The sequence below is a fragment of the Fistularia commersonii genome, chromosome 25 (genome assembly GCF_037954325.1).
Source record: "Fistularia commersonii isolate RoL2024-O1a breed Wild chromosome 25, RoL_Fcom_v1.0, whole genome shotgun sequence".
In the NCBI taxonomy this organism is placed as follows: Eukaryota; Metazoa; Chordata; class Actinopteri; order Syngnathiformes; family Fistulariidae; genus Fistularia; species Fistularia commersonii.
This window is the reverse complement of record NC_141308.1, coordinates 565,355-589,950: the sequence shown is the minus strand read 5'-3', so window position 1 is coordinate 589,950 and position 24,596 is coordinate 565,355. Positions and strand designations below refer to the sequence as shown.

General features: G+C 39.2%; 1 protein-coding gene across 3 annotated transcripts in view; it reads left to right on the top strand.

The window, feature by feature from the left end:
* Nucleotides 1–24,596, top strand: part of greb1l (GREB1 like retinoic acid receptor coactivator) — a 48,659-nt gene that overhangs the window by 14,760 nt on the left and 9,303 nt on the right. For all 3 annotated transcript variants that reach the window (XM_086172800.1, XM_086172799.1, XM_086172798.1), the window contains exons 2-21: nucleotides 3,854–3,966; nucleotides 7,701–7,860; nucleotides 8,146–8,319; nucleotides 8,530–8,706; nucleotides 8,944–9,120; nucleotides 9,243–9,365; nucleotides 12,669–12,791; nucleotides 13,576–13,713; nucleotides 13,831–13,956; nucleotides 15,391–15,528; nucleotides 15,802–15,987; nucleotides 16,220–16,519; nucleotides 16,612–16,740; nucleotides 17,210–17,344; nucleotides 18,109–18,306; nucleotides 18,411–18,591; nucleotides 19,272–19,461; nucleotides 20,836–20,972; nucleotides 21,109–21,451; nucleotides 21,721–21,836. In XM_086172800.1, the coding sequence (XP_086028926.1) occupies nucleotides 7,704–7,860; nucleotides 8,146–8,319; nucleotides 8,530–8,706; nucleotides 8,944–9,120; nucleotides 9,243–9,365; nucleotides 12,669–12,791; nucleotides 13,576–13,713; nucleotides 13,831–13,956; nucleotides 15,391–15,528; nucleotides 15,802–15,987; nucleotides 16,220–16,519; nucleotides 16,612–16,740; nucleotides 17,210–17,344; nucleotides 18,109–18,306; nucleotides 18,411–18,591; nucleotides 19,272–19,461; nucleotides 20,836–20,972; nucleotides 21,109–21,451; nucleotides 21,721–21,836 (3,248 nt within the window). In that variant the 5' untranslated portion in view covers nucleotides 3,854–3,966; nucleotides 7,701–7,703. The remainder of the gene's footprint in view (nucleotides 1–3,853; nucleotides 3,967–7,700; nucleotides 7,861–8,145; nucleotides 8,320–8,529; nucleotides 8,707–8,943; nucleotides 9,121–9,242; nucleotides 9,366–12,668; nucleotides 12,792–13,575; nucleotides 13,714–13,830; nucleotides 13,957–15,390; nucleotides 15,529–15,801; nucleotides 15,988–16,219; nucleotides 16,520–16,611; nucleotides 16,741–17,209; nucleotides 17,345–18,108; nucleotides 18,307–18,410; nucleotides 18,592–19,271; nucleotides 19,462–20,835; nucleotides 20,973–21,108; nucleotides 21,452–21,720; nucleotides 21,837–24,596) is intronic.

The window sequence follows — 24,596 nt, the reverse complement described above, 5'->3', positions numbered from 1 at the left end:
ACTCCAGGTATTTTATATGCATTTCAAAGCATTTGTGTAGTGCTGTGTCATCTGTCTTTTTTTCTCAAATCTGTGTCCTCAGAATCACAGTGAGGCAATTACATACAATCCTTAACAATGGCACTGCCTACTGATTTGTAGAACATTTCGGTTTATTTATTTTGACAGGATGAGTCTCTGGTATTTATAACGGGAGTTAAAGCCCAGTGTGGGGTCAATCTAAGGCAATGCTATGAGACCAAAATTCTCAAGTTGACCTGACATTCCTCTCCCTATTTTGCTGGCGACAGATTCTCCTCTCTCTGAATTGGCCCCAATAAAGTTGGGTGTGGCTTTGAGGGACAAAACATGGCTTGTGAGGGAAAAGTTTGATTCAGAAACCCCCCTCCCGTCTCAGAAATTAAACCTTGACACAGTGCCCATAGTGGATGTCTTGGCGTGCTGGGGGTCACACGTGGCAGGGCACTGTGGCGTTCTGGTAGTGGCAAAACGTAGGCTTTTCTCTTTGTTTCCCCTGTAGCTCTGTGGGCCTCCGAGAGCATCTGTCACCACAGGGGGTCAGTGGGGGCAAGATGAATGAGCCCCGATGGATTCCCTCCCTACTTGGCAAATGGCACAGGACAGAGGAGGGCATAGAGGATAGGGGGAGGGGTCTGTTTCTGGATGTGTGTGTGTGTGTGTGTGTGTGTGTGTGTGTGTGTGTGTGTGTGTGTGTGTGTTTGTTTGCATGTGAGTGAGAGAGAGAGTGAGAGCAAGTAAGTAGGAGCAGTTTGTGGAGTGCTGAGGGAAAGAGCAGCACACTTAGTCCTTACTATGGGCTATAATGACAAAGGTAACTTGTGAAATACCAGAGAAGAGTGAAAACCCTGCTGCATGGATATCAACAGACGCTTTCCACTAGGATTTATTATCTAACATGGACTACCTTTGAAAGTTCTACTTTTACAATTGGAATTTACTGTATTTCATTTGGATTTTGAGAGTACAGCCACTGGTCTAGGAGTCATGGAAGGTACTGAAAAAGCTCTTTAAACTCATTTACTGTGCGTCACATGTGTTGTTCAGGCTGATACAGCATTAATGAGATAAGCTTTTAGCACCCAATTTAGAAAACATGGGGAGACGTTTGTCTTTTTTCCCCATTCCTTTCCCCATCCCCCTTACTCATGTCAAATGGGCAATGTCTTTTCACTGGCTTTCCTGATGTTAAGAGTATGCTGGACTTAGTTGTAGTTCAACATTTTGTGTGTACCTTGAAATGTAAAAGCAATAAAGTGAAAAGACCTTAGATATTTATTGAATGTTAGTCAATATCTTGTCTTAAATTATTTGTCGTATCAGTAAATTAATTGTTACGTTTATCCTTGATCAAAAATGCTGGATTGGAAATAGTAGCTATCTTAACTGTGGTTATACTCATTTCTCTTGATATCCCTATGAATAATAAGAAAGAGGACACGATGAGAAAAAGACTGCCTCGGAATTTTATTTCTGAAGGTTTGTTTTACTTGAATGGTAAAAATTCAATGGCATTAAAGAAGGTTAATATGGGAATTAAATTTAATCCTGCCTTCCCCACTCTAATGTAAATGCTGTAATGTAATTATCCACTTGTGGGTGAAACAAAAGATGTCTGGATGGGAGGGGAAATGGGAAGCTGTGAATGCCAAGAAGTTAATTTGGCTTGAATTAGTTATAAAACATTTCATTTGTCAGTGTCTTTGTTCATTTCGTGTTCTATATCTGAAGGATTATGATCTTTACTCTTTTTTGTTTTTACAAAATCAAAATGAAAAAAATCAGCATTATAAATTGACATTCACTAAACATTACCCTTACCTTAGTCGTGTCTTTTTACATAGTTTTAAAAAAAAGATAAATTGACAATGATCCCAGATGATTTCTTTATGAATCTAATATATACTGTATCACACAAATTACTTCATTTTTAATCTTTTAAAAATAAACAATTTTCTATTACAACCACCACATCAGGAGACTGACGTCATTTGTACAATTTATGGAACCAATATTCGCAACAGTGTTGGTCTGCACTAAAGACATCCTATTTTATATTTTTTATTTTGACAGCACATAGAACTATGATGTTTGTTAATTTCTGTGTGTTTGTGTGTGTGTGTGTGTGTGTGTGTGTGTGTGTGTGTGTGTGTGTGTGTGCGCACTCATTTGCTGTTAACTTACAATAGTGCATCTGTTTTCAACCATCACCTCAATTTGGGATAAGCCTACAGCAGGAGCTACAGCTGCACACTGGGTCAAACATTGTTTCAAATGTCATTACTGGAAAAACTGGATCTAATAAGCGCCTTGGGCTAGACTTGTGTTGGTGTTTAGATTTACGGCTCCTTCATCTTCATCTTGGGAGCCATTTGCATTTCTCCTTCTGGGTCAAATGTCCTTCATGACCAGATAAGAATCAAAATATTTCAGGACTGCTAGATAAATAGCCAAGTAACCAAGGAATGGCTTACATGCATAGTGATGAAGAAGCATCTTGAGGAGGGCACAACATGAACTTGTGTGAAGAGACTATAAATAAGTTTTGTACGCGTCATTTATTTGATTCATTCGGATGTGTTCAGTGGTTTTCATGTAAATTGCCCAAGAGCAGGCCAGTTGTTAAAAAGGCAAAAAACATCTAGGTTTCTAGCTTGCATATTTTTCACTCTATAGTTTGATTTGCTGTATCAAGCTGGCTAATCATTCATAAAATAAGTTCCAATATGGTCATTGAATACAAGTTGAACCAACATGTGTACACTTGCTATTTGCAGGACTTGGACCCCAAATGAACCACCACTTACAGAGTAGAAGCACACAGTCAGAAGTGATGACAGGGTAGATAGTCAGTGTTTTGAAAGGAACTTTGCTTCTGTTATATCAGAGCCTGAGTGGTTAAACAATACTTTGTCAAAGGGTCAAAGTAACTGGCAAATCCATTCAGAATACAGGACTTGTGTGTAGTCATTGCTGTAACAAACTAAAACACCCAATAGTGTTTTGTGAAAACAGCCCAAGGGCCAGGGTTTCATATTTCACCTTTTAAGCTGCTCACCAAGTGAGTACATATGTCCTGGTTTTAGCCCCATTTGAGTGTTTGAGTTTGTACCCATTTATTTTGTAAAACTACCTCGTAGGACTACAGTGACCTGCTGCACATATCGCATACATTGATCAGATGAAATAACTTTTGTTTCTACACAATTCCGTATTTTCATCCTTGGTTTTGACTGACTATTATAGACCCTTGACTATAGACCTTTTCACATCTTTGAATAAATCATAAAACTGACATTTAAAGCATGTCTATGTGCCAGAATTTCATGTTTTTCTGATTGATGTCATCTGTGCGTGTGCATGTGTGCTTTCTTTAGTCAGGTGCAAATCAATCAGTAAGCACCTTCTTACAGTAACTTTAACCTTAATAAGAATAATCAGCCCTTTAAAGCCCTATTGGCCATTATTAATCAAAACAATAGAATCATACACCTATGGCTGAATTTTATAAATAACAATCTAATCATGATTATTTTTTATATTGATATTGCAGCTGTGTTTGATTTGCAATGGTCTTTCCTTTTTCTTTTTTTAATTGATTTAGGTGAGTTTTGATTTGACTGGAATTTTTATTAGATACTTTTGGTGAATTACAGCATTTAATTTCAAAATATTATGTTTAATATTTTATTTGAATAAGTATTACATCCCCCTGAAATTCTCAGTTGCATGTGTGTGATGTTGATGATGTTTCAATTGATCATTGTTTTATTTTATTGAATCCTTAAGAAATTAAGTCTGTGAGTTGATGGATGATCTTAATGCTCCCCTACAGGTCTTGAAGCACTTGAGTAAGATGTCATTGCTGAAGGTTTCTGCTGAGTGGTAGAGACGCAGCATGTAGCAGAAGCAACCAAGTCCCTTCACGCTTGGGAAGAATAAGACAATGTAAGCTGCCTTGTTTTTAAATCTGATTATCTGCTTGTCGTTTTATCCTTTCTATCCAAAAAGAACTTGCCGGTACTGCTGTGAAAAATATGTAACTTGAATGGCATCTTTCTCATATTCTCCTCCCAGATCCCCTCAAATTAAACAAGCATATTTTGACCTGAGGGTCACAGACGTACTATGCCTTGCTGCCACCCAGGAGCAAGAGAATGGCCTTGACATCCCTTCTGATTGGCTTAGAGGGCGTTATGTGGTCACAACTCATTGATACAAGCACCCCTTTTAGCCATCAGTCTTTAAACATGAAACTATTTCACCCCTGTAGAGTCTATTTATTATGTTTGGCCATTCATCAAGCAGGCGGCAGCCACTGATTCACCTGAATGATCCCCTGCTACAACTGGCCTTAGCAACCAGTCACACCTCAGAAACATCAGTTTAGTGACCTCTGCCGCAGCCATGCTTTGTTTTAAGTTGTGCAGGTGGTAAAAGGTCATTTTCTTCATTCACCTTCAGCCTTTGCTAGGTTAATGACAAATCTGTCCACTGAGGCTTCAGGGTCAGCCGGCCAAAAAGGCCTCTGGAGCCTCCTTTGACTTCACAATCGATCCGGCAGCAGCTGCCTAAAATCACTCTAGGCACTTTTTTTCTCTCACTCCCCCTTTACCCCATTTGTCTTTGTTTTACTGCTCAGCCATCTTCCTCCATCAGATAAGCAAGAAATACTGTAACTTTGTCCTGCTAAACGACTTATCTCATTGACAGCACATTCAGGCACTGTTAATCTTTTCTTTTGTCCGCGTTGGTCAGATTCCTCCCCAGAATGGTTGTAAGGTAAATATGGGGTTTGGAACCTCTCCAGGCATGGGCAAAGTGAGAGCTGAGTGGAGAAGAGCAGCCCAAAGTGATTCCCACCCTTTTCACAGATGATATAATAAAATCGTTATAATTTTCCTGTTTCTAGTGCCTAACGACTTTATGTCTTACTGATGAACTCACAAATGTATTCAGTATTTGGTAAGGAAACTAGTTTTACAGTTCGGCCTTTGTAGTGCAAACTATGAATATTTTATAATCCTAGATAGGAGTAAATAAACATATATTTTTGGTGGTGACTGTTAAACTATAGCTTCACGTTTTTGTATAAACAGTCATAGGCTTTAATCCCAAAGCATTTAATGATGTTGTTTATGATACTGTTTTTCAGTAGAAATCAGAGCACTGTTTTCTGTTTTAGTTTTTTGCCAACGATCAGGTTAATAATAATGACATCTATTATTAATTTCTTGCAGCTCTAATTGATTTTAGAGTTAACATTATTGAATATTTTCAAGGGTAATATAAAAAATATGCACCTTGAGTTTGTCACTGGAGCACTAGCATTAGAAGATATAGACTACATTATCATCCAGATGGATGATCAAAATTAAGCGGCTCTAATTTCTTACTTACCCACCGATAAATGGTTGTCTTATCTTATTTTATCATACCCTGTCTGATAAAGGCTGTTAGAGTAGAACCAAAAGACTGTTATTTCTTGTTAAACACATGCTTTTAATCTTCAGCACAGTCTGGTTGGTTATTTTTCCTCAAATATAGCTTCAATTATTAAATATTACTCAAATAATTAAAAATGACTGGAAAGTGTCCCTTAGACTCCCTTATTCTGCCACATGGTATAAGTAAAGGCCTTTTATTACAGCTGGTGGGCAATGGACTTGTTTAAAAAGATGAAATATGTGTTATAGTATCACTCAGAAATACCTGTTTTAATCCTACTCATTTTCCTTTTTTAATTCAATAAAAATTTGTTTCATTATTTCATCAACACTAACCCATATTTCAGAGTACTATTATTCCTCCAAGTAACAGAAAGAAATTTAACTTGAGAATGAGGTTCAAGTGACATAGTAAGCCATTCAAAACCCAAGATACAACATAAATATGTCATGTGAAGTATGCTGTGTGAAGTGTACAGCTTCAGTGTTGATCAACTACCAGACTGTTCTGCAGTGTCATACAGTCCAATAATGAACAGGGAAGTATTTTGGCAGTTTTCATAGGCCATGGAAACTGTCAAAATATAATTTTCTCTTTTGTGCTTCATTCCCACACAGTTTGAATGCTCTTTATTTTGGACTTCTAAGGGTCGCTATCTGTTGCCATTGCATTGCAAGTTTTCTTTCTTTATTTCACTCCTCTGTCTTTTTCTTTTGCTTAAAATCCTTGAGACCACATACTTTTGGCATCCATCAGAAAACCAGCCAACCCCAGACCCACACATTCGACCCCGACAGATGTCCCAGAGTGGACACTTGTGTGGTGGGGTCATAGGGCAGAGCAGGCACAGTGACACATCAGACAGACGGAGAAATAAAAGAACTGTTCAAAGAAGGGGAAATAAAAGCCATTAGCCTTGACCATTATGCTCAGCTTGAAACTAAGTTTGTGCATCACTGCAAACACATGTTAGTGTGCCTTTTACTGCAGTAGCTTCCAGTAACCTAGAGTCAACTTAATAATTACTTTCTGCCTCACATCATGATATAGAAAACTCAATGATAATCAGCGTCTAAAGCACAATGGTGTAAGGTTCATTAGCTTTTGTTTGTTTGATTGTTTATCAGTCTGTTAGCAGACAAGCAAATATCAGTGGGCTCATTCAGACTTGGCAAGATGTCAAATATAGGATAATCAGGAGCCCATTACATTTGAAATAGTGGTAAAAAGTATTTCTTTACATTAAGTTGGTAGGATGCTTAAGTCTTCTATTTTTTAGCATTGCTTTGTTCTCGGATTCTGATAAACACAGAGGACAGAATGGGACACTTTGATCAAAAGCTAAAAAAATATCCTGCAAAAGGGTAAAATTGAATGTCTAAAACGTGCTACCTTTATGTTTTGTAATAGACATTGCGTCCGTACAGTGTTACACTTGTATTTACTGTTGGGTGCAATCACACAAGCATTCATCAGCCCAAACCATTTTGTTTTTCCAGTCATGGAACTTTTCTTACTGTTAAAAACAACAACACAGTTTTTGTTAAAACAAAATGCAGTCATAAATTGTTAAAAATCAGGTTTATGCTGAATTTTTTTACAGCTAATCAAGCCTTATGAAACATTTTAAATAAGAATTCATTACTGCAGAAATTATTATTAACCTTTTATCAAACAAAAACCCTATGTTGCCACTATACTAGTATTAAGCGCCATCTTTTTATGACTGACAATGTGCTCAGGAAATGGACTAGGGCTTCACTTTTTAACTCTCTGATAAGAGGACAGCTGCATTGATCCAATTATTCTTAATGTTTAATGTTGTAATGTGTTTCTTTGTCTTTTTCTTGACTTAACGCAGAAAAGGCCTTACATAAGTATAAATGTCAGCTGTTACTCCACAGAAGTTTAAGAAATTTTGAATAAATAAATATATATATATATATATGTAGGTAAATATTTTACTTCTGACAAGCGTTTTTCCAGCTATCAATCAAACCCATTACATAATTTTTTTTGTATTCATGTTGTAAACCTAATCGTTTTCAAATAAGCATAAACAACCCTTTGCAACACCCCAAAGCAACTATTAGAAATATGTTTATCCCTCAGCCTGAATGAACTTTCCAATTTGTTTTCCAATGTGAAGTTTTAATGTTAATTGACATAGCACTCAATGCATATGATTATATGCATATTTTGCTCATCATACTGCTTTATTATCCTTGTCACAGATAATGGGGAACTCATATGCTGGGCAGCTCAAGTCTGCTCGATTCGAAGAGGCTCTACACAACTCAATTGAGGCATCACTGCGATCAAGTAGTGGAGATCCACAACCTATTTTCACACAGCTCTACTTAGAGCCAGAGCTTTATCCCAGAAACATGGAAGGTGGGAAATATTTTATCAAGGGTCTTCAGATATAATAATAATTTTTATTTATTTATTTATTTATTTATTTATTTATTTATTTAAAAATCTGAAGCAACCAGTGATGTTGTTATTTTACTTGTTTTTTCCCATCTTGAACCGCCATTATTGTCACATCATTAGAATGACTTTTCATAGCTGTCTTGTGGAAGTCCTTGTCATGACATGTAGGGAATTTGAAGGTCAGTAAGACTCATTTACCCATAGCCCCTATCTATCTGAAATCTGATCTGATGTGTCCAAAAGATACAAAGTCAAAAGCTGACCTCCATGGTGGGGAGCTGCAAGGCCATGAGCTTCTGAATGGCCACTCTTCCAATGATCAGGAGGAGCTGGAGGATGATGAAGATTCAGACAGCAGCTCCCCTCCACTACCCTACTTACAAACCCCTGCACCAGATGGTTGCTGCACGCTAGATGGTATTTATATTTATATTAATCTTGTATGAGAAGCATGTCTACTTTAAATAGGAATTAATTTTGACCTGGCTTTTATTTTTAACTTTTTGTATGCATTTTCCATATTTTGCTTTAAGTGGATTATGTCTAAACCTGATAAGTCCTTCATTTTTTTCATATTTGTATTTATTTCTGTGTCCTATGGCTGAAAGTGCATATCTTCTCCCTCAGGGTTTTGTCAGGCTGGCAAGGACCTTCGCCTAGTCTCCATAGCAATGGAGCCTATTGAAGTCCCAGCAGGCTTCGAGCTGATCGGTGCAAAGTCTCCCTGCATCCCCGAGCACATCCTTGTTTGTGCTGTGGACCGTCGCTTTTTACCTGATGAGAATGGGAAAAATGCACTTTTAGGTGTGTTCTCAAAGCATGCGATGAACAGGATAGAGACAGATTGCTGTCAATTTATTTAATGGCTACACAAACGCTATTGATTGCTGACTATCAGAAACATTGTTTTCTAAATGTGTGATTACTATCTTAGTATCAATATTGTGTTACATATTTGTGTTGGCACTGCTGTTCATATTTGTATCAACTTACATTTTATGATTTTATTTTCAACACTTTCATTTTTATCTCTACCTCTAGGGTTTTCAGGAAATTGTGTGGGCTGTGGGGAAAAGGGTTTCAGATACTTCACAGAGTTTTCTAACCACATAAACCTGAAGTTATCTACTCAGCCCAAGAAGCAGAAGCACTTAAAATACTACCTGGTGAAGAATTCTCAGGGTGCTCTGTGCAAAGGACCCCTCATCTGCTGGAAGGGTAAAAAGCTCCTCTGATTTCCATCTGTCACACCCTTCACATTTCATATTACTTCTAATGTCCTTCTAATGTCATTTTTCACATTATCTAAACTTATATTGTCTTTCTCTATTGGTTTGAAGACTGTAAGACCCGTCAATTCTCCAGTTCTGCATCTACATCAAAACCAAGCTCCTCTTCGTCTTTCAGTGGTAAAGAAAATGGGGGAAACAGTGGACATAGCTCCTCTCCCTTTTCCCTTTCAGGTGAGCCACAAGGAAGCACATGTCCAAACTGCAAGTTTATCAAGTTGGTGTTCACAAATAAACATAGATAGAGATATAGATATTATTTTTCCTTGCTAAAATTTGCTTTGAAAAGCAAAGGCTAAAATGAGTGGACAGCACTGATTGAATTTCTTAATGGCAAAAAAATATTTCCCATTTTACTGCAATTAAATGCCATGGGATTCATGATTTATGTTGTGTAATATGTTATTAATTGATTGTCTTTGTGTTTAGTACATTTATTTGCTGCACTTGCAATGTATGTCAGTATTTATTTTAATTTAAGTGATATTGTTTATCATAATTGTAGTAGTTGAAGAACAAATTGGAGAACAAAAATGTTTGTGTTATTTGTGGGATAAACTGATAGCTGAAAAGTAATTTTGCATAAGGAGATAGATATCATGTCTTTTCAAGGTTGCTCTTCCGTGTCCTGTCAAAACAAGAGCAACTGCAACCACTTTGATTGAAAAAGCTCCAGGGTTTAAGGTATTGATTTGTTCTGGATCTGGTTGCTGCTTGTCATCAGCAATCTCAGCAATCTCACACATTTATGTAAGCCTCTGAACTGCAGGGCTCATATTGTGCAAAGCCTTATATCTCCTTGCCTGTAACCTTTAGTTACATTGTGCCCCCAAAGGCAAAGGTGACATATTAATGAAGCAAGGAGTTAAAGACTATGCACTGCTTCACATATTTAACATGTATTTCCTTTTGAATCAGACACAAATTCTGCTTAGTTGTGTTTGCAGTTTGAGGGCCTCGTTAGATGTATCAGTATGTTTTCAGGTTACATTTTTAACTGCAAAGCCATAATGGCTTATACAGCAGCAATACAGTAACATCTAGAACACAATTAGTAGCCAGTCTCAGTTTGCCTATTGGCGGCAACCCCCCTCTTTCTCTTATCAACATAGACGGTGACATATATCATTGGTTTTATTTTTTAAACCATCGTTTTCAAATACATTATACGTATTGTATTTGTGATACTTTTGGCTCTGTATTAATTATTGACAATAGTTACAAACCAACCTTTTCCTGTCTTTTTATCCCCTCCTTGCTGTGCCCTTCAGGGGTCACCACAGTGACTCAACCTCCTTCATCTTACCCTGTTATCTGTATCCTCTTCTCTCACATCAACAAAATACTTGTCCTCTTTCACTACATCCATAAAGGTTCTCTTTGGTCTTCCTCTTGGCCTCCAGCCTGGCAGTTCTACCCTCAACATCCTTCTACTCAATATATTCACTACTCCTCCTCTGTATATGACCAAATCATCTCAGTCTGACAGCTCTGACCTGATGTCAGAAACATCTAACATGTGCTGATGGACTACTTCCTGATCCTACCCATCCTCATCACTCCTAAAGAGAACCTAAACATGTTCATCTCTGTTGCCTCCAGCGTTGCTTCCTATCTTTCCTCAATGTCTGTGACTCTAAAAAGCATGGTTAGTCTCACCCCTGTTTGTACATCTTTCTTCTCCTTCTGGCCTTTTCACCTCTATCACACACTTATACAAGCCGCAACCTTTATCGCAACTTCCTGTATCCTCATGGTTCAACTTGGTTCCCTGTCTTTCACACACATGTATTCTGTCTTGCTGTTGCTAAACTTCATTCCTCTCATTTAAAGGCCATATCTCCACCTCGCTAGATTATCCTCCACCTGCTCCCTGCTCTTACTACAGATCACAATGTCGTCAGCAAACATCATGGTCAATAGAGTGGTGTATATCTAATCTCATCTGTCAGCCTGTCCATCACCACTGCACTGACCCTTGACATAGTCCCACCTCCACCTTGAACTTCTCTGTCACACCTGCAGCACACCTCACCACTCTCTCACAGCTTGCAAACAGGTCCTGCACCAGTGTAAAATACTTCTCTTACACTCCAGACTTCCTCATACAGTACCATAGTTCCTCTCTTGGCACCCTGTATGTTTTTTCTCGGCCTACAATGGCACAACACAGCTCCCTCTGACCTTCTCTGTACTTCTCTACCAGCATTCTTAAAGCAAATCCTGCATCTGTAGTACTCTCTCTGGGCATGAAACCATAATGTTTGGTTCACAAATGCTGCCTTCTGCTCTCTACTGTCTGCTGTCTACAACTCTTTCCCACTTACCACTTCATTATATGGCTTATCAACTTTATTCCTCAATAGTTACAGCTCTTCTGCGCATCTCTCTTAATCTTAAAAATGGGCACCATCCCCTCCTTCTCAATTCTGCACATGTCTTCTCACTCTCTAAGATCCTGTTAAATGATCTAACAGGAACTCTACTGCCGCCTGTCCTAGACATTTCCATACCCCTGCAGTTAAATCATCAGGTGTTTCAACTCTTCATCCTCTTCAATGCCATCCTCACTTCAATACTACTAATCTCTGCTACTTTGTGGTCCACAATAATCACCTCTTATACACTTTGCTCTTACCATCTTCCCATCAATTGTTTGGCACCTGTCAATACATTTCTCTCTTCATACTTAATCCCCTGAACCTGCTGCACATCCTACCCATCTAATTCTCTCCGCTTAATCAACCTATATATTCATCATTCTCTCCCTCCTTACTTTCCAACTTATCATACAAGTTACATTATGCCCTCTGTTTTGCCTTTGCTACCTCTACTTGTACCTTGCACCACATCTCCCTGTGCTCCTATCTGCTCTTCACACCTCTTCTTTGCTCACCTCTTTCTCTGCACATACTCCTGCACTTCCTCATTACACCACCAAGTACTGTTTTCCTTCCAGATGACACTAGTACTCTCACACCTGTCTCCCTGACCATATTCGTTGTAGTTGTCCAGTCATCTGGAAGCTCTCCCTGACCACCCAGAGCCTTTTGCAACTCCTCCCTGAAAACTGCCCTCCCTTCTCAACTTCCACCACTTCCTACTCTGCTTTGCCTTTGTCCTCTGAATCTTCCTTGACATTCGATTCATCCTACAAAGCACCATCCTGTGTTGTCAGGCTACACTGTCACCCACCTTTCATCTCCAGAACATTTCAAACAAACTCCTCCTTCAAGTTAACTACTACTCTATTTCTCTTCCAATCAATACCATGATAGTATAACTTAAAACCAGCACCTAAGCTCTAGCTTTGCTACATTTGCTACATTTCCACTGTTTATCCACTGATTATTAACTATTATGATGAATAACATGTTTTATAGGTGACCACTCTAACACACACAAGAACAGCATTTTTTAATCCTATATGTCAGTTAAATGATCTTTTCAATGTCCATCCTATATTTACACCATCAGATTCTCCTCCCACCAGAACAACGCAAGGGTCCACTGTCTTTTTCAGTAGTCAGGACCTCAGCAGAGAGTGCAGTTTCATTAAACCTCTGGCTTCTACACCTGGACACAAAACTCTACCAATTGGTAAAGCTCCTCTTTGTTTTTACATTGTTATGACTATACTGAATAACATGACTAATCCATGTGTCCTTACTAAATACACCTGACACATAATAGCATGTTATGTATGAATTTTGCACCAGGTAGCATCCATGATTCAACATATGCATTGTGCGGACTTAGATACTGATTAGCTACAGCCTTTATGTCAGTGTCTCTTAAATGGCTTGCCCTTACTCTGAACAAGGTTGCCTAGCTACAGCTTCTTTTTTTTTAACATGGTTCCGCATGAGGCAGATGGAGCTGCTGACCAAGAGGCTAAGATTAACCTCTTCTATGGCCCGCTTATTCAAACATGCACACACATGCACGCACACACACACACACACACACACACATACACTCATGTGTGCACTTGTATTTCCACACTGATCAATACTGAAGAAAGGAATGTTGTAATGACTTTTTAAGGTCTTGCTATCCAAGCCCCTTTACAAGTCTGTGATATTGACAAGAAAATGCTACACACTAATCAATGTTTTAGTGATTGCATACACAGTGAATATCAGATTGGAAACTGTCCAGTCTGGTTATTGGCAATTGATGTTCATGGAAAGGAAATCAATAATACCACTTACTCTTTCAGCCATTTCTCAGTCTCTTTGTAAAGTAACAATATCTTTAATTATGGTAAAAATGTGTTTCCATATGTACAATATTTTATATCATTACATGCTCACATATGCTTACTTTTAATAAAATAAGTATTTTGGTATTGTTAATGTTGTGTGTGTTTGTGTGTCCGCAGTGCCCACAGCTCTCAGGGTAAATCTGCCACCTAATAGCTTGGGAATTGATGGACGTCCTCCCCTACTAAGCCCTTCCCAGGTTCCTTCTGGACCTCAAGGTCAGGGATATCGCTCTGCTGACTTGGGAGACAGTCCAGGTAATGCCCATACTTTTACAGGCAGTCAATTTCTTATTTACAGCATTGATATATTACAGAGATTTTTGTTGGGATCTTTATGCTGAGCTATTTTCGAGTTTTATTATCTATGTCCAGTATCTTCTGCCATGAACTCTGGTCCCCCAAAGAAGCGGCATCGGAGCTGGCATCCGAGTACGTTGGTCCCTGTCCCACCAACAGCTGTCCCTGTGCAAGCTATCCGCCCAGTGATTTGTCCTACAGGTTTGTTTCTGATCTCCGTCAAGAGAGATCATGGATTTTGTTTATGTGCGTGCATTTGTGTGCTTGTGTGTGTATGTGCTTGTGCATGTGTGTGTTTGTGCGTAAGAGCGAGAGAGAGAGAGAGACAGAGAGAGAGGTTTTGTTCCTGTGTTTAGGATCTTCTCATATCTGCCTGTTGTTGCTGTTCTTACTCTATCGCCATGATAAGAGTTGAAGAATTTGTTTCAGAACTTACGGTTTACAGTTAGTACTAATGATTTAATAAGTGAAAAAAGTAACATTTTTGTATTTAAAGATACTGGAACTTGAATGGAACCTTCAACAAGGGTGTGTTTCCCCTAGAACCTGAACAATGCATTTGTATAATTTTATCTTCACGACCCTACAGATCACCTGTCTTGAAAATGTGGCCCTTTTATGGGATTTATTGAGTTACTATCAACAATACTATTTATTGCTAGTGACCAATTGCCATTAATGTGTGCCAGAAATGTTTGAAACTTGTATGACTAAAAAACTTGCAAACCTAATATTACTGTACAAAGATACTGGAGGCAAAACCAAAATTGTGGTTTGCAAAACCAAGACTTTTATCTGTTGTGGATTTTCATTATTCTGAAAACACAACTGTATTAAGCACTCAATTTACGGTCACAGTCTTGCACAGTATCGCAGTTTATTTGACTTTTTAAAACAGAAGTTTGGGATTCACAATATTTTTTCATATTTACATATATGCAATTTCAGTCATAGTTTTATTTACTTGGTATAAACTCTCTCAGTCCAACTATGTCATTGTAAAAGAACAAAGACACACACATTTTCATTTGCAACAACCTCAATAGGGGAAACACTATTTTATCAATATCATTATAGTATATAATGTAGTGTAGGGCTGCACGGTAGCGCAGTAAATAACGCTTCAGGCTCACAGCATGAAGGATGTTTATTCAATTTTGTGTGGAGTTTGCATGTTCTCCCATGTCTGTGTGGGTTTCCGCCGGGTTCCCTGTTTTCCTCCCACAATCCAAAAACATGCAGGATGTTAATTTAATTGGCAAAATTGAGTGAGTGAGTGAGTGAGTGATTGTCTGTATATGCCCTGCGATTGACTGGCGCCAAGTCCAGGGTGTACCCCGCCTCTCGCAGGTCAGCTGGGATAGGCTGTAGCATCCCCCGCGACCCTCAGTGCAGGATAAGTGGCAGAAGATGGATGGATGGATGGATGGATGGATGGATGGATGGATGGATGGATGGATGCATGGATGGATGGATAATGTAGTTTATAGTATCACAGATTAGAAATACAACCTTCATTGTAAATTAATTGCATATTTTTTTCTCTAGTTGGAAAATAAAGAAACTCTACATCATTTAATATAACTATAACTTCTGCTTAACCAAAATTTATATGGCTCTTTTTCTTCTGGTCAGGTCCCGTATTAGGAGTGACCTCTCCTCCGACAGCAGTGCCGGGTGTCATTCAACCCCAACCTGTTACTGCAGGAGAGACGGTCATTGTCCCTGACAACCTGCTGAACTCTTCTGGAGTTCGCCCGGTCATCCTCATTGGTAGTTAATCCTCTCATTGACATGTTCTTGGAAATGAACATATCAGTTCTTGGTGATATGTCAGAAATTCATTCTTATTGTCATTTCCTATAACAATTTCCAAAATCACTATATTTGAATGGATAGATCACCTTGGCTAATCTGTTGTTTTTATACAAATGTTGTAATTTTCTGATCTCTTAATCCTAAATATCAGCTAAACCAACAATAAGTTGTTGCAAGTTGCCGTTGTCTCAATTTCCAGTTCAGTCCTGTAATGACTTATCTCTTTAGGACATGGCACTTTACCTTATTTCTATGGAAACGTTGGCGATGTAGTGGTGAGCCCCCTGCTGGTCAGTTGCTATAAGAACAGCCAGCTGACAGAAAAAACCTTAGAGACCTTGGGTCTCAACAGCAATCAACTTCTCAGTGTGGAGACAATGATCCTGCTCACTTTACAGTATCTTGCACGTCTAGGTAAGTGACAAACAGTAAGGCATCTGACATTAGTGTTTTAAACAAGACTGCATGGTAGCTATAATCAAAAACATGGGACTATGTGGGAATCCCCTCAAGGTTGTGATGTTTTTTTTTATGTAAACATGGGACCTTCCCCGGCAAATCAGAAATTCAGCATTGTTGTTCCCTTCATGTGTGTTTTCCTTTTTTTTTTTCTTTTTGGGAATTTACAATTTTATTTTGCTTACAGGCTCAGAACAGATTCCTTTGAGAGAAGAACTGGAGCAAATCGTTTTGAAAGCCATGCTATGCTGTCCTGGGGGTCCTGCCATCTCACAATCCCAGCTTCCCTGGTTAGCTCGGTTAGAAGCTAGTGTCTCTGGAGGCAGTGTCCAAGTTGTGGTAACCCATAACTCTTTGGGAGAAGGCATTTCTGAATCATTACGTTCTCTCTGTGAGGGTCCTCATCACCACCAGTCCTTGCCTGCCTACATGATCATCATATGTTCCTCTAAAATGAATGGCAATGAGTTCTGTGTCCTTGTCTTAGGTATGATTTCCTTATACCTCCTCATTTTCATCACATTGTGTAGAATATATCTAAATAATTGGCTAAAATATTACATATGGATTTTGACGCAGGAAAGTACCAAGCACGAGCCTTAGCTGAAGGAATGCTGACAACCAATGAGTTTTTAAAGGAAATCAGCTATGAGCTCATTACGGGGAAAGTCAGCATCTTGGCATCTCATTTCAAAACCACATCATTAGGTAAACCATAAGATCCAGTGGGTTTGTGCTTTTTCGTTTGATTAAAGAATTGATAATTAAGGGGTTCTTTGTTTGATGAGACACTCATTTTTGATATTCTGCATTCAGTGTTCAATATGCATAACTTGTTGAAGATGTGGCTCTTTTCTTTGAATTGGCCATCCTGGCTCAGAATTTAGTGTGACCAAATTTCTTGTTCTATTACTGGATCAAGATTAAAAAAAAGATATAATTTATATCATACTCAACACAACAACCTATTTCCTGTATGTTGGATATATATATGTTCAAAATATCCTGCTCAAATTAAATATATCCAATTAAAACAAACTATCACAACTACTGTTATCTTTTTGATCAATAAGTGTTTATAGTTTTTGAATGCATTTCATAATAGACGTAAAACAGTACACATCTGTTATTTGTAGCTATATGTCTTTATGTGACGTTAGTGACTGCTTGCTTTTAGGGGACAATCTGGACAAACAGCTGGTGCGATATCAGCGCAGACGGAAGGGTCAGGTCATCCAGCCCTACCAAGGCGATGTGACTGACAACATCCACTCCCAGGAGTCTGCTATCCTGTCCCCACCCTCAGACAGAGGTTAGACTGCTCCATAATATGCTTACTGTCTGAACTTAATAAGGCCTATGTGTCAGGGGCTGGATAACATTTATGTTTTGACAACGTATCACTATTAGATAATTAATTTACCCTAACAAAAAAACTATAAAAACAAACTTGTATGTGAGGGCCTTTTCAATCTCCAGGATCACATGAAGTGCAAATTACTTTATCAGGTCCAACAAAAACTTCAGCAATCTTCTTTTCCCACTTACTGTAGGATAACATCATTAATCCCAAGCAGTGCAATGACATGAAAAGCAGAAGTACACATGAGTGTTTCTCTTAAAAAATAAACAAAAAAGACGCTTCATTTCAGCTACTTCTGCCTTCTCTGCTATGAAAGCCAGGAGTCATATTGAAAATACATCTTTGTTGTTCAGTTTTTGAGTTGGAAATTGACGCTGTGTTGCTATTGATGGCCCATGCTTAAAAAGAACTGTGTAAAATGTTATAAGGGTTGTGTTTTATGAGAACACTTCTGATAATCCTTGTTATTTGGACAACCTAATAGAAAGTAATCACTGCAAAGCTAGTAATTTGACAATTCCAATTCGACATGAGCTTTCTCATTCAAGCATGTTATTCGAGCAGTAAAATAAAATGAATAGTTTGAAACTCAAAAGCTTGTTTCATTTTGCACTACCATTTCAGTTTTAATCACTCTAGGTTTATGTGATTCAGCCTATATTTGAACTTTTCTGCTTACACTAAAACTGATGCTTTCTGTTTTACTGTAACAGATCTGTTCAATAAGATCTTCCAGATCTATCCAACTCAGCTGACTGTGGCTCGCCGCCTCCTCTCACAAGTGTGCTCCATTGCTGATTCAGGAACCCAAAACCTAGATCTGGGGCGCTTTTGTAAGGTAGACTTTCTTGTTTTGGTCCCGCCCTCTCACATTCTAGTGCACCAGATGGCACAGCGCATACGACAGTCAGGTATGTGGTCCCGAGATTAAGCAATTTTTCACCCTTTGAGTGCTAAATGATTAAGGTGTGACCGTGACTGTATTAAATCATTTATATACCTCTTTTTTTCTAAGGGGTCCTTGTGGACCTGGGAATTGAAGAAGTCACTTCAGCCCATCTGAAACCAGACAAATATGTTGTGCGTTTGGATGGTGATGTTCATGTAAAGATGGAGGCCTTCATGAGGAAGGTCAAACAGAACCCATATACACTGTTTGTTCTCATACATGACAACTCACACGTTGACCTCACGAGGTAAGAATAAGCAATTTCTCTACTAAATTATCTCTTGCTATTGAAGAAGATTAATTGTTTCAGTGGCACATTCAGCCTTGGGCTGGTAATATAGTGATTAAATTGTAGACAGGAAACCAGCTGCGTGAAAGTAAAAACAAACACAGTAGAACAGCCATAAGGCTCAAATGTAGGCCAAATACTTTGAAAGCCTCTATTTTTTTCGGTTATATTTTGGGTTTAGTGTTAGCAGCAAAACTAAGGTTGCGATAGCTAGCTCAACATCAGAATCCCTTTCATATGGTCATTACTGTGCATGCATCGTATTCACATCATGATTTTTTGTTGATCTGCCTTGTGCTCAATCTTCTGCTTGGAAGGTTTTTTTCTGTCAAAAGGTATCTGAGCAGTGTTTACTCATTTGAATCTTGGGGCAGGAAATGTCATTGACCAATAGATTATTTTTCCTTCAGGGGCAAACCTTGGATTTTTTTTTCACCACATATAGAAAGTTCTACATGCCTCTACATGCATTTTAGCTGTTTTTCTTGCTTATATATTGACAGGGAATGGTTGAATTTTCATGCCAAGATGGTTTGTGAAAGCAACTCCTGTTTTCAATAAATGAAAGTATCACCTTTCCTATATCTTTAAATAAGAAGTCTAGTTTTCAAACTAGTTTTTTTTTGTATCCTCTCTAGTGCTCTGTCTGGCTCTGTCTGCCATGGTGAGCTGCAGGGTCTGGCTGACCGGGTGGTGAACTGCCAGGAAGTTTTGAATGCCATGAATCTGCTGGTCCTGCAGGTCAGCTGCTTTCCTTACACCCTGCAAACACACCAGTCCCGTATTAGCATCCACAATGAGGTTCACTGGCCTTCCAATGAACGCCTGGTGAGTATTTTCAGAAGTCAAACAGAGCACAGTGAGTTTTGCAGATGTCATAATGTCCTTATGCAAGTGTGAATATTTGTGCTATTATGATGATGTATGATCCAATGATATGTGATGTTTGATATGCTTTTTTCACATATTTCACATCATGCAGAAGTTAGTCAAAAAATAAATATGGTGTAGCTACTCCACCTGGTGGACTTCATGTGCTCAACTATTAATCATAATGATAATAGTAATTGCTAATGACAAATGGGGGTCCTCATTATTGCCTTACATAATGTAAAACGTATGTTAAATTATTGCCTTGCTAAATTATAGCTCAGTTAATTTACATATAAGCAGCATTCATGGTGAACTACAGTCAGGGATCAAGCCCTGGGGGCCAAGGGTCACTAGATTTCAGCCCCTCTGTAAACTTCTTGCTTAATTGCATTTTATTGTCAGCACCCCCCACACCTTTTTTTTTTATTTTCATTTTCTCAAGTTTGCTGTTTGTTTTGTAAGGACGGTTTTGATTATTTTTATGCTCTTAATTATAGAGCCACATTGATATTATCCCTGCAAAATGACATTTTAATTTAACCAAATATTTTTCGAAATGTCTTAAGGAACCATGACTTTTGCCATAAAGTCAATTGTTTTATAAATGATTAATAGCCCTAGTCCTATGTGAGGTTACCTCATGGGGCCCAGGCAAAACATTCCATCACAATTTATATAACATTTATAGCAAGAAATAAATAGTTAAAAATATTAACATTTTTAGTAAATGGTTGTCAATCTGAACTTTTTCCATTAAAAAAAAAACAGGAAAAAGAGAAACCTTGATATCTGTAATCACATATTATTTTGTTACCCTTTTTTCTGGTGAAATAAGGCCTGAAAGACCATGCTTAGATCATAATTAATTATACAATAATTATACTTTCTTCTCCTAACACATTGACATGTCTAACAACAGATAAGGGACAAATTGATAATAGCAGGCACTATGTAGTGAAACAAGAATAATAAATTATCCTTTATTAATCTCCATGGCGAAATTTTTTCCCTGCAATTAACCCAGCAGTAGGCTGCTGTCAACCAGTGCCAGAGGAGCAGTCAAGGGTTCAGTGTGTTGCTCAACATGAGGAGCCGGCAAGTGACCAGGAATGTTTGGTTCCAAAGATGATTGCTCTACCTCCTGTTCCATGCTTCCCCCAGTGATCATACATGTTTCTGCATCGTAAATTGTTCTTTATTTACAAAACTTACCGCATAAATTATGCACAGAATGAGTGTCTCTGAAAAGGAAAGAGTTTAAAGAGTGTTCATTTTCAGTGCCCCACATGTCCTGAATTCCCTCTGCCTTGTTCTATGATTCTCGTCCAGCAGGGGGAGCACCCTGCTAATGAGTTAGTCTACTTCGGCCTAAGGGACTACTGTAGCTCCCTGCGATGGGGTATAGCAAGCCCGCTTTTGCGTTGTGATGATGCCTTTGAGAAGATGGTTCATACTCTTTTACATAGGTAAGTATAAAGCATCCAATCTATATTGCATATGTTTTCAATGCAAAATAGTTAGTTTTAAGCATACTCTGAAAAGTAAGCCCTTTCAAAGTTAATTTCAGATATAACTGGTAATTTCTCTTATTTCTGATGCTAGACATCCCCATCTGCATAGCATGGTGATTCGCAGCTATTTGCTGATTCAGCAATACACTGAGGCCATGATGGCTTTGACTTCCTCCCCATCGCTGAGAGACCACATTACTCCAGAGACCCTGGCCATGGTTGAGGATCTGATCAATGCTCCAAGCAGAGAGGGTTCCCAGGGCCAAGGCCACATGCTGCTTGTACGAGTCCCCTCTCTGCAACTGGCCATGCTGGCCCGAGAGCGACTTGAGGAAGTTAGAGATAAGCTTGGCCTCCAATTATGCTTTGCTGTGCTACTTGGCAGCCCTGCCTCTGAACTTAGCCTGTCCAAAAATTTCACCAATCGTCTAAAGGTAAGAAAAACAAAGTCAGTAAAATTATTCAACAGGATTGTACTCTCTTGTTACCAAAACGCAGATAAATAACTGAATCATCTTGAGGCTGTAATCTGAGGATTATATCTTTGGAAGTAATTCATAGTTTAAAAGGTAACCAGTATGCCATTTCTGAAGCTATTTTCAGACATATTGATAAGCCTTTAGTGCAACTCTGGTCTCTTCCTCAAAGAAACTAAATCAACTAAAAAATAAGGTAATAATGGTGTGTCACATTTGTCTTGCAGGCATGGCGGGGTTATGACAATGAAGACTGGGTACCACATACTTATGAAGATCTGGAGGGACTACCCTGCATTGTCATCCTCACAGGGAAAGACCCCCTCGGAGAGACTTTCCCCAGGTAACGTCTCCTGTCAAAATACCCTGCGTATTCTTTTCCCATTGGCCCCCCTTTTATCAGTGGTCCTGGTGTTGATTCGCCTACTTTTTAGTCTTTAGAACTCCTTTGAATTGTCAAAATTAATGGAATAGTTGTAATTTAAATTCTGATAGTGTAGTGTTCAGATCAAAGTACAAAGTCAAGAAGGAGAGGAGGAAGGCGTATTGGGAAGCAGAGAGAGAAGAGGAAAGGCAAGAGTCTGGGACTGAGAGTAGGGACTTTGAATATCTGTACTATGACAGGAAAAGGTAGAGAGTGTGTCCAGGAGACCAGGTGGAAAGGTAGTAAGGCTAGAAGCTTAGGAGCAGGCGTTAAGTTGTACTATCATGGTACTGACAGGAACAGAAATGGAGTAGGAGTTATCTTGATTCAGGAGTTTGTTAGGAACCTTCTGGAGGTGAAAAGAATATCAGAAAGACTTATGAGTCTGAAACTGGAAATTGAAGGTATGATGCTCAATGTTGTTAGTGGCTATGCCCTATAGGTTGGATGTGAGTCAGAGGAGAAGGAAAAGTTCTGGAATGAGTTTGACGAAGTAATGCAGAATATCCCCGGAGATGATAGAGCGGTAATTGGTGCAGACTTCAATGGGCATGTTGGTGCAGGAAATAGAGGGGATGAAGACTTGATGGGCAGCTTTGGTATACATGGTAGGAACGCAAAGGGAAAGATTGTGGTAGATTTTGCAAAAAGGATGGAAATGGCTGAAGTGAACACTTTTACCAGCAAAGACGGGAACATAGGGTAACTCATAAAGCGAAGGTAGGAGCCCGCAGGTAGACTACATCTTGTATAGACGAGGTTACCTGAATGAGATCAGTATCTGAAAAATAGTTATAGGTGAGCGTGTGGCCAGACAGCATAGGATGGTGTTTTGTAGGATGACGCTGGTGACAAGGAAGATCAAGATGACAAAGGCAGAGCAGAGGACAAAGTGGTGGGTGCTGAAAAGGGAGGAGTGTTGTATGGTTTTTAGGGAGGATTTGAGAAAGATTAGTGGGTGGTCAGGGACAGCTTCCAGATGATTGGACAACTACAGCTAGTGCTATCAGGGAGATATGTAGGAGAGTACTTGGTGTATAATCTGGAAGGAAAGTAGATAAGGAGACTTGGTGGTGGAATGATGAAATGCAGGAGTATAGACCGAGAAAGCGGTTAGCAATGCAGAAGTGGGACATTGAGAGGACTGAAGAGAACAGGCAGGATTACAGGGAGATTCATTGAAAGGTAAAGATAAAGATAGCAAAGGCAAAACAAAGGGCGTACCATGACTTATTGCTCGATTGGACAGTAAGGAGGGAGAGAATGAACTATACAGGTTGGTGAAACAAAGAGACAAAGATGGAAAGGATTTATAACAGGTCTGGGCAGTTAAGGATAGAGAGGGAAATGTATTGACTGATGCTAGAAGAGTGACGGGAGGATGGAAAGTGTACTTTTAAGGGCTGATGAATGTGAAAATGAAAGAGAGGCAAGGGTAGATGAAGTGACTATTGTAGACCACAAAGTAGCACAGATTAGTAAAAGTGAAGTGAGGAAGGCACTGAAGAGGATAAAAGAATGGAAAGGCAGTTGGTCCTGATGATACACCCGTGGAGGTGTGGAAGCGTCTAGGAGAGGCAGCGGTAGAGTTTTTGACTAGATTATCCAACAGGATCTTAGAGAGAAAGAAGATGCCAGAGAATGGGGACACAGTGTGATGGTGCCCATTTTTGAGAATAAGGGGGATGTGCAGAACAGCTTTTGAGGGATAAAGTTGATGAACCATATAATGAAGTTATGCAAAAGAGTAGTGGAAACTAGACTGAGAGCAGAAGTCAGCATTTGTGAACAGCAGTATGGCTTCTTGCCTAGAAAGAGTACAACAGATGCAGTATTTGCTTTGAGAATGCTAATAGAGAAGCACAGAGAAAGCCAGAGGAAGCTGCATTGTGTTTTTGTAGACCTAGAAAAAGCATATGAAAAGGTGCCAAGAGAGGAGCTCTGGTATTGTATGAGGAAGCCTGGAGTGGCAGAGAAATATGTTAAGACTGGTGCAGGACATGTATGCTAGCTGTAAGACAGTAGTGCAGGGTATCAGAGAAGTTCAAGGTGGAGGTTGAACTCCATCAGGGATCAGCTCTGAGTCCCTTCTTGTTTGAAGTGGTGATGGACAGGCTAACAGATGAGGTTAGACTGGAATCTCCATGGACCATGATGTTTGCAGATGACATTGTGATCTGTAGTGAGAGCAGAGAACAGGTTGAGGAAAAGCCAGAGAGGTGGAGGTATGTGCTGGAAAGGAGAGGAATAAGTTAGTTGCAGCAAGACTGCGTATATGTATGTGAATAAGAGGAGCCCGGGTGGAACGGTGAGGCTACAGGGAGTGGAGATCAAGAAGCTGGAGGATTTCAGGTACTTAGGATCAACAGTCCAGAGCAGTGGAGAGTGTGGAAAAGAGGTGAAGAGACAGGTACAAGCAGATTGGAATGGGAGGAGAAAAATGTTAGGGGTACTATGTGATTGAAGCCTATCAGCCAGAATGAAAGGAAAGGTGTACAAGACAGTGGTGAGACCAGCGATGGTGTATGGCCTAGAAGCAGGTACAATGATGAAAAGACAGGAAGCAGAGCTAGAGGTTGCATAGATGAAGATGCCAAGCTTCTCCCTTGGAGTGACCAGGATGGATAGGATCAGGAATGAGTCTAGAGGAACAGCACATGTTAGATGTTTTGGAGAGAA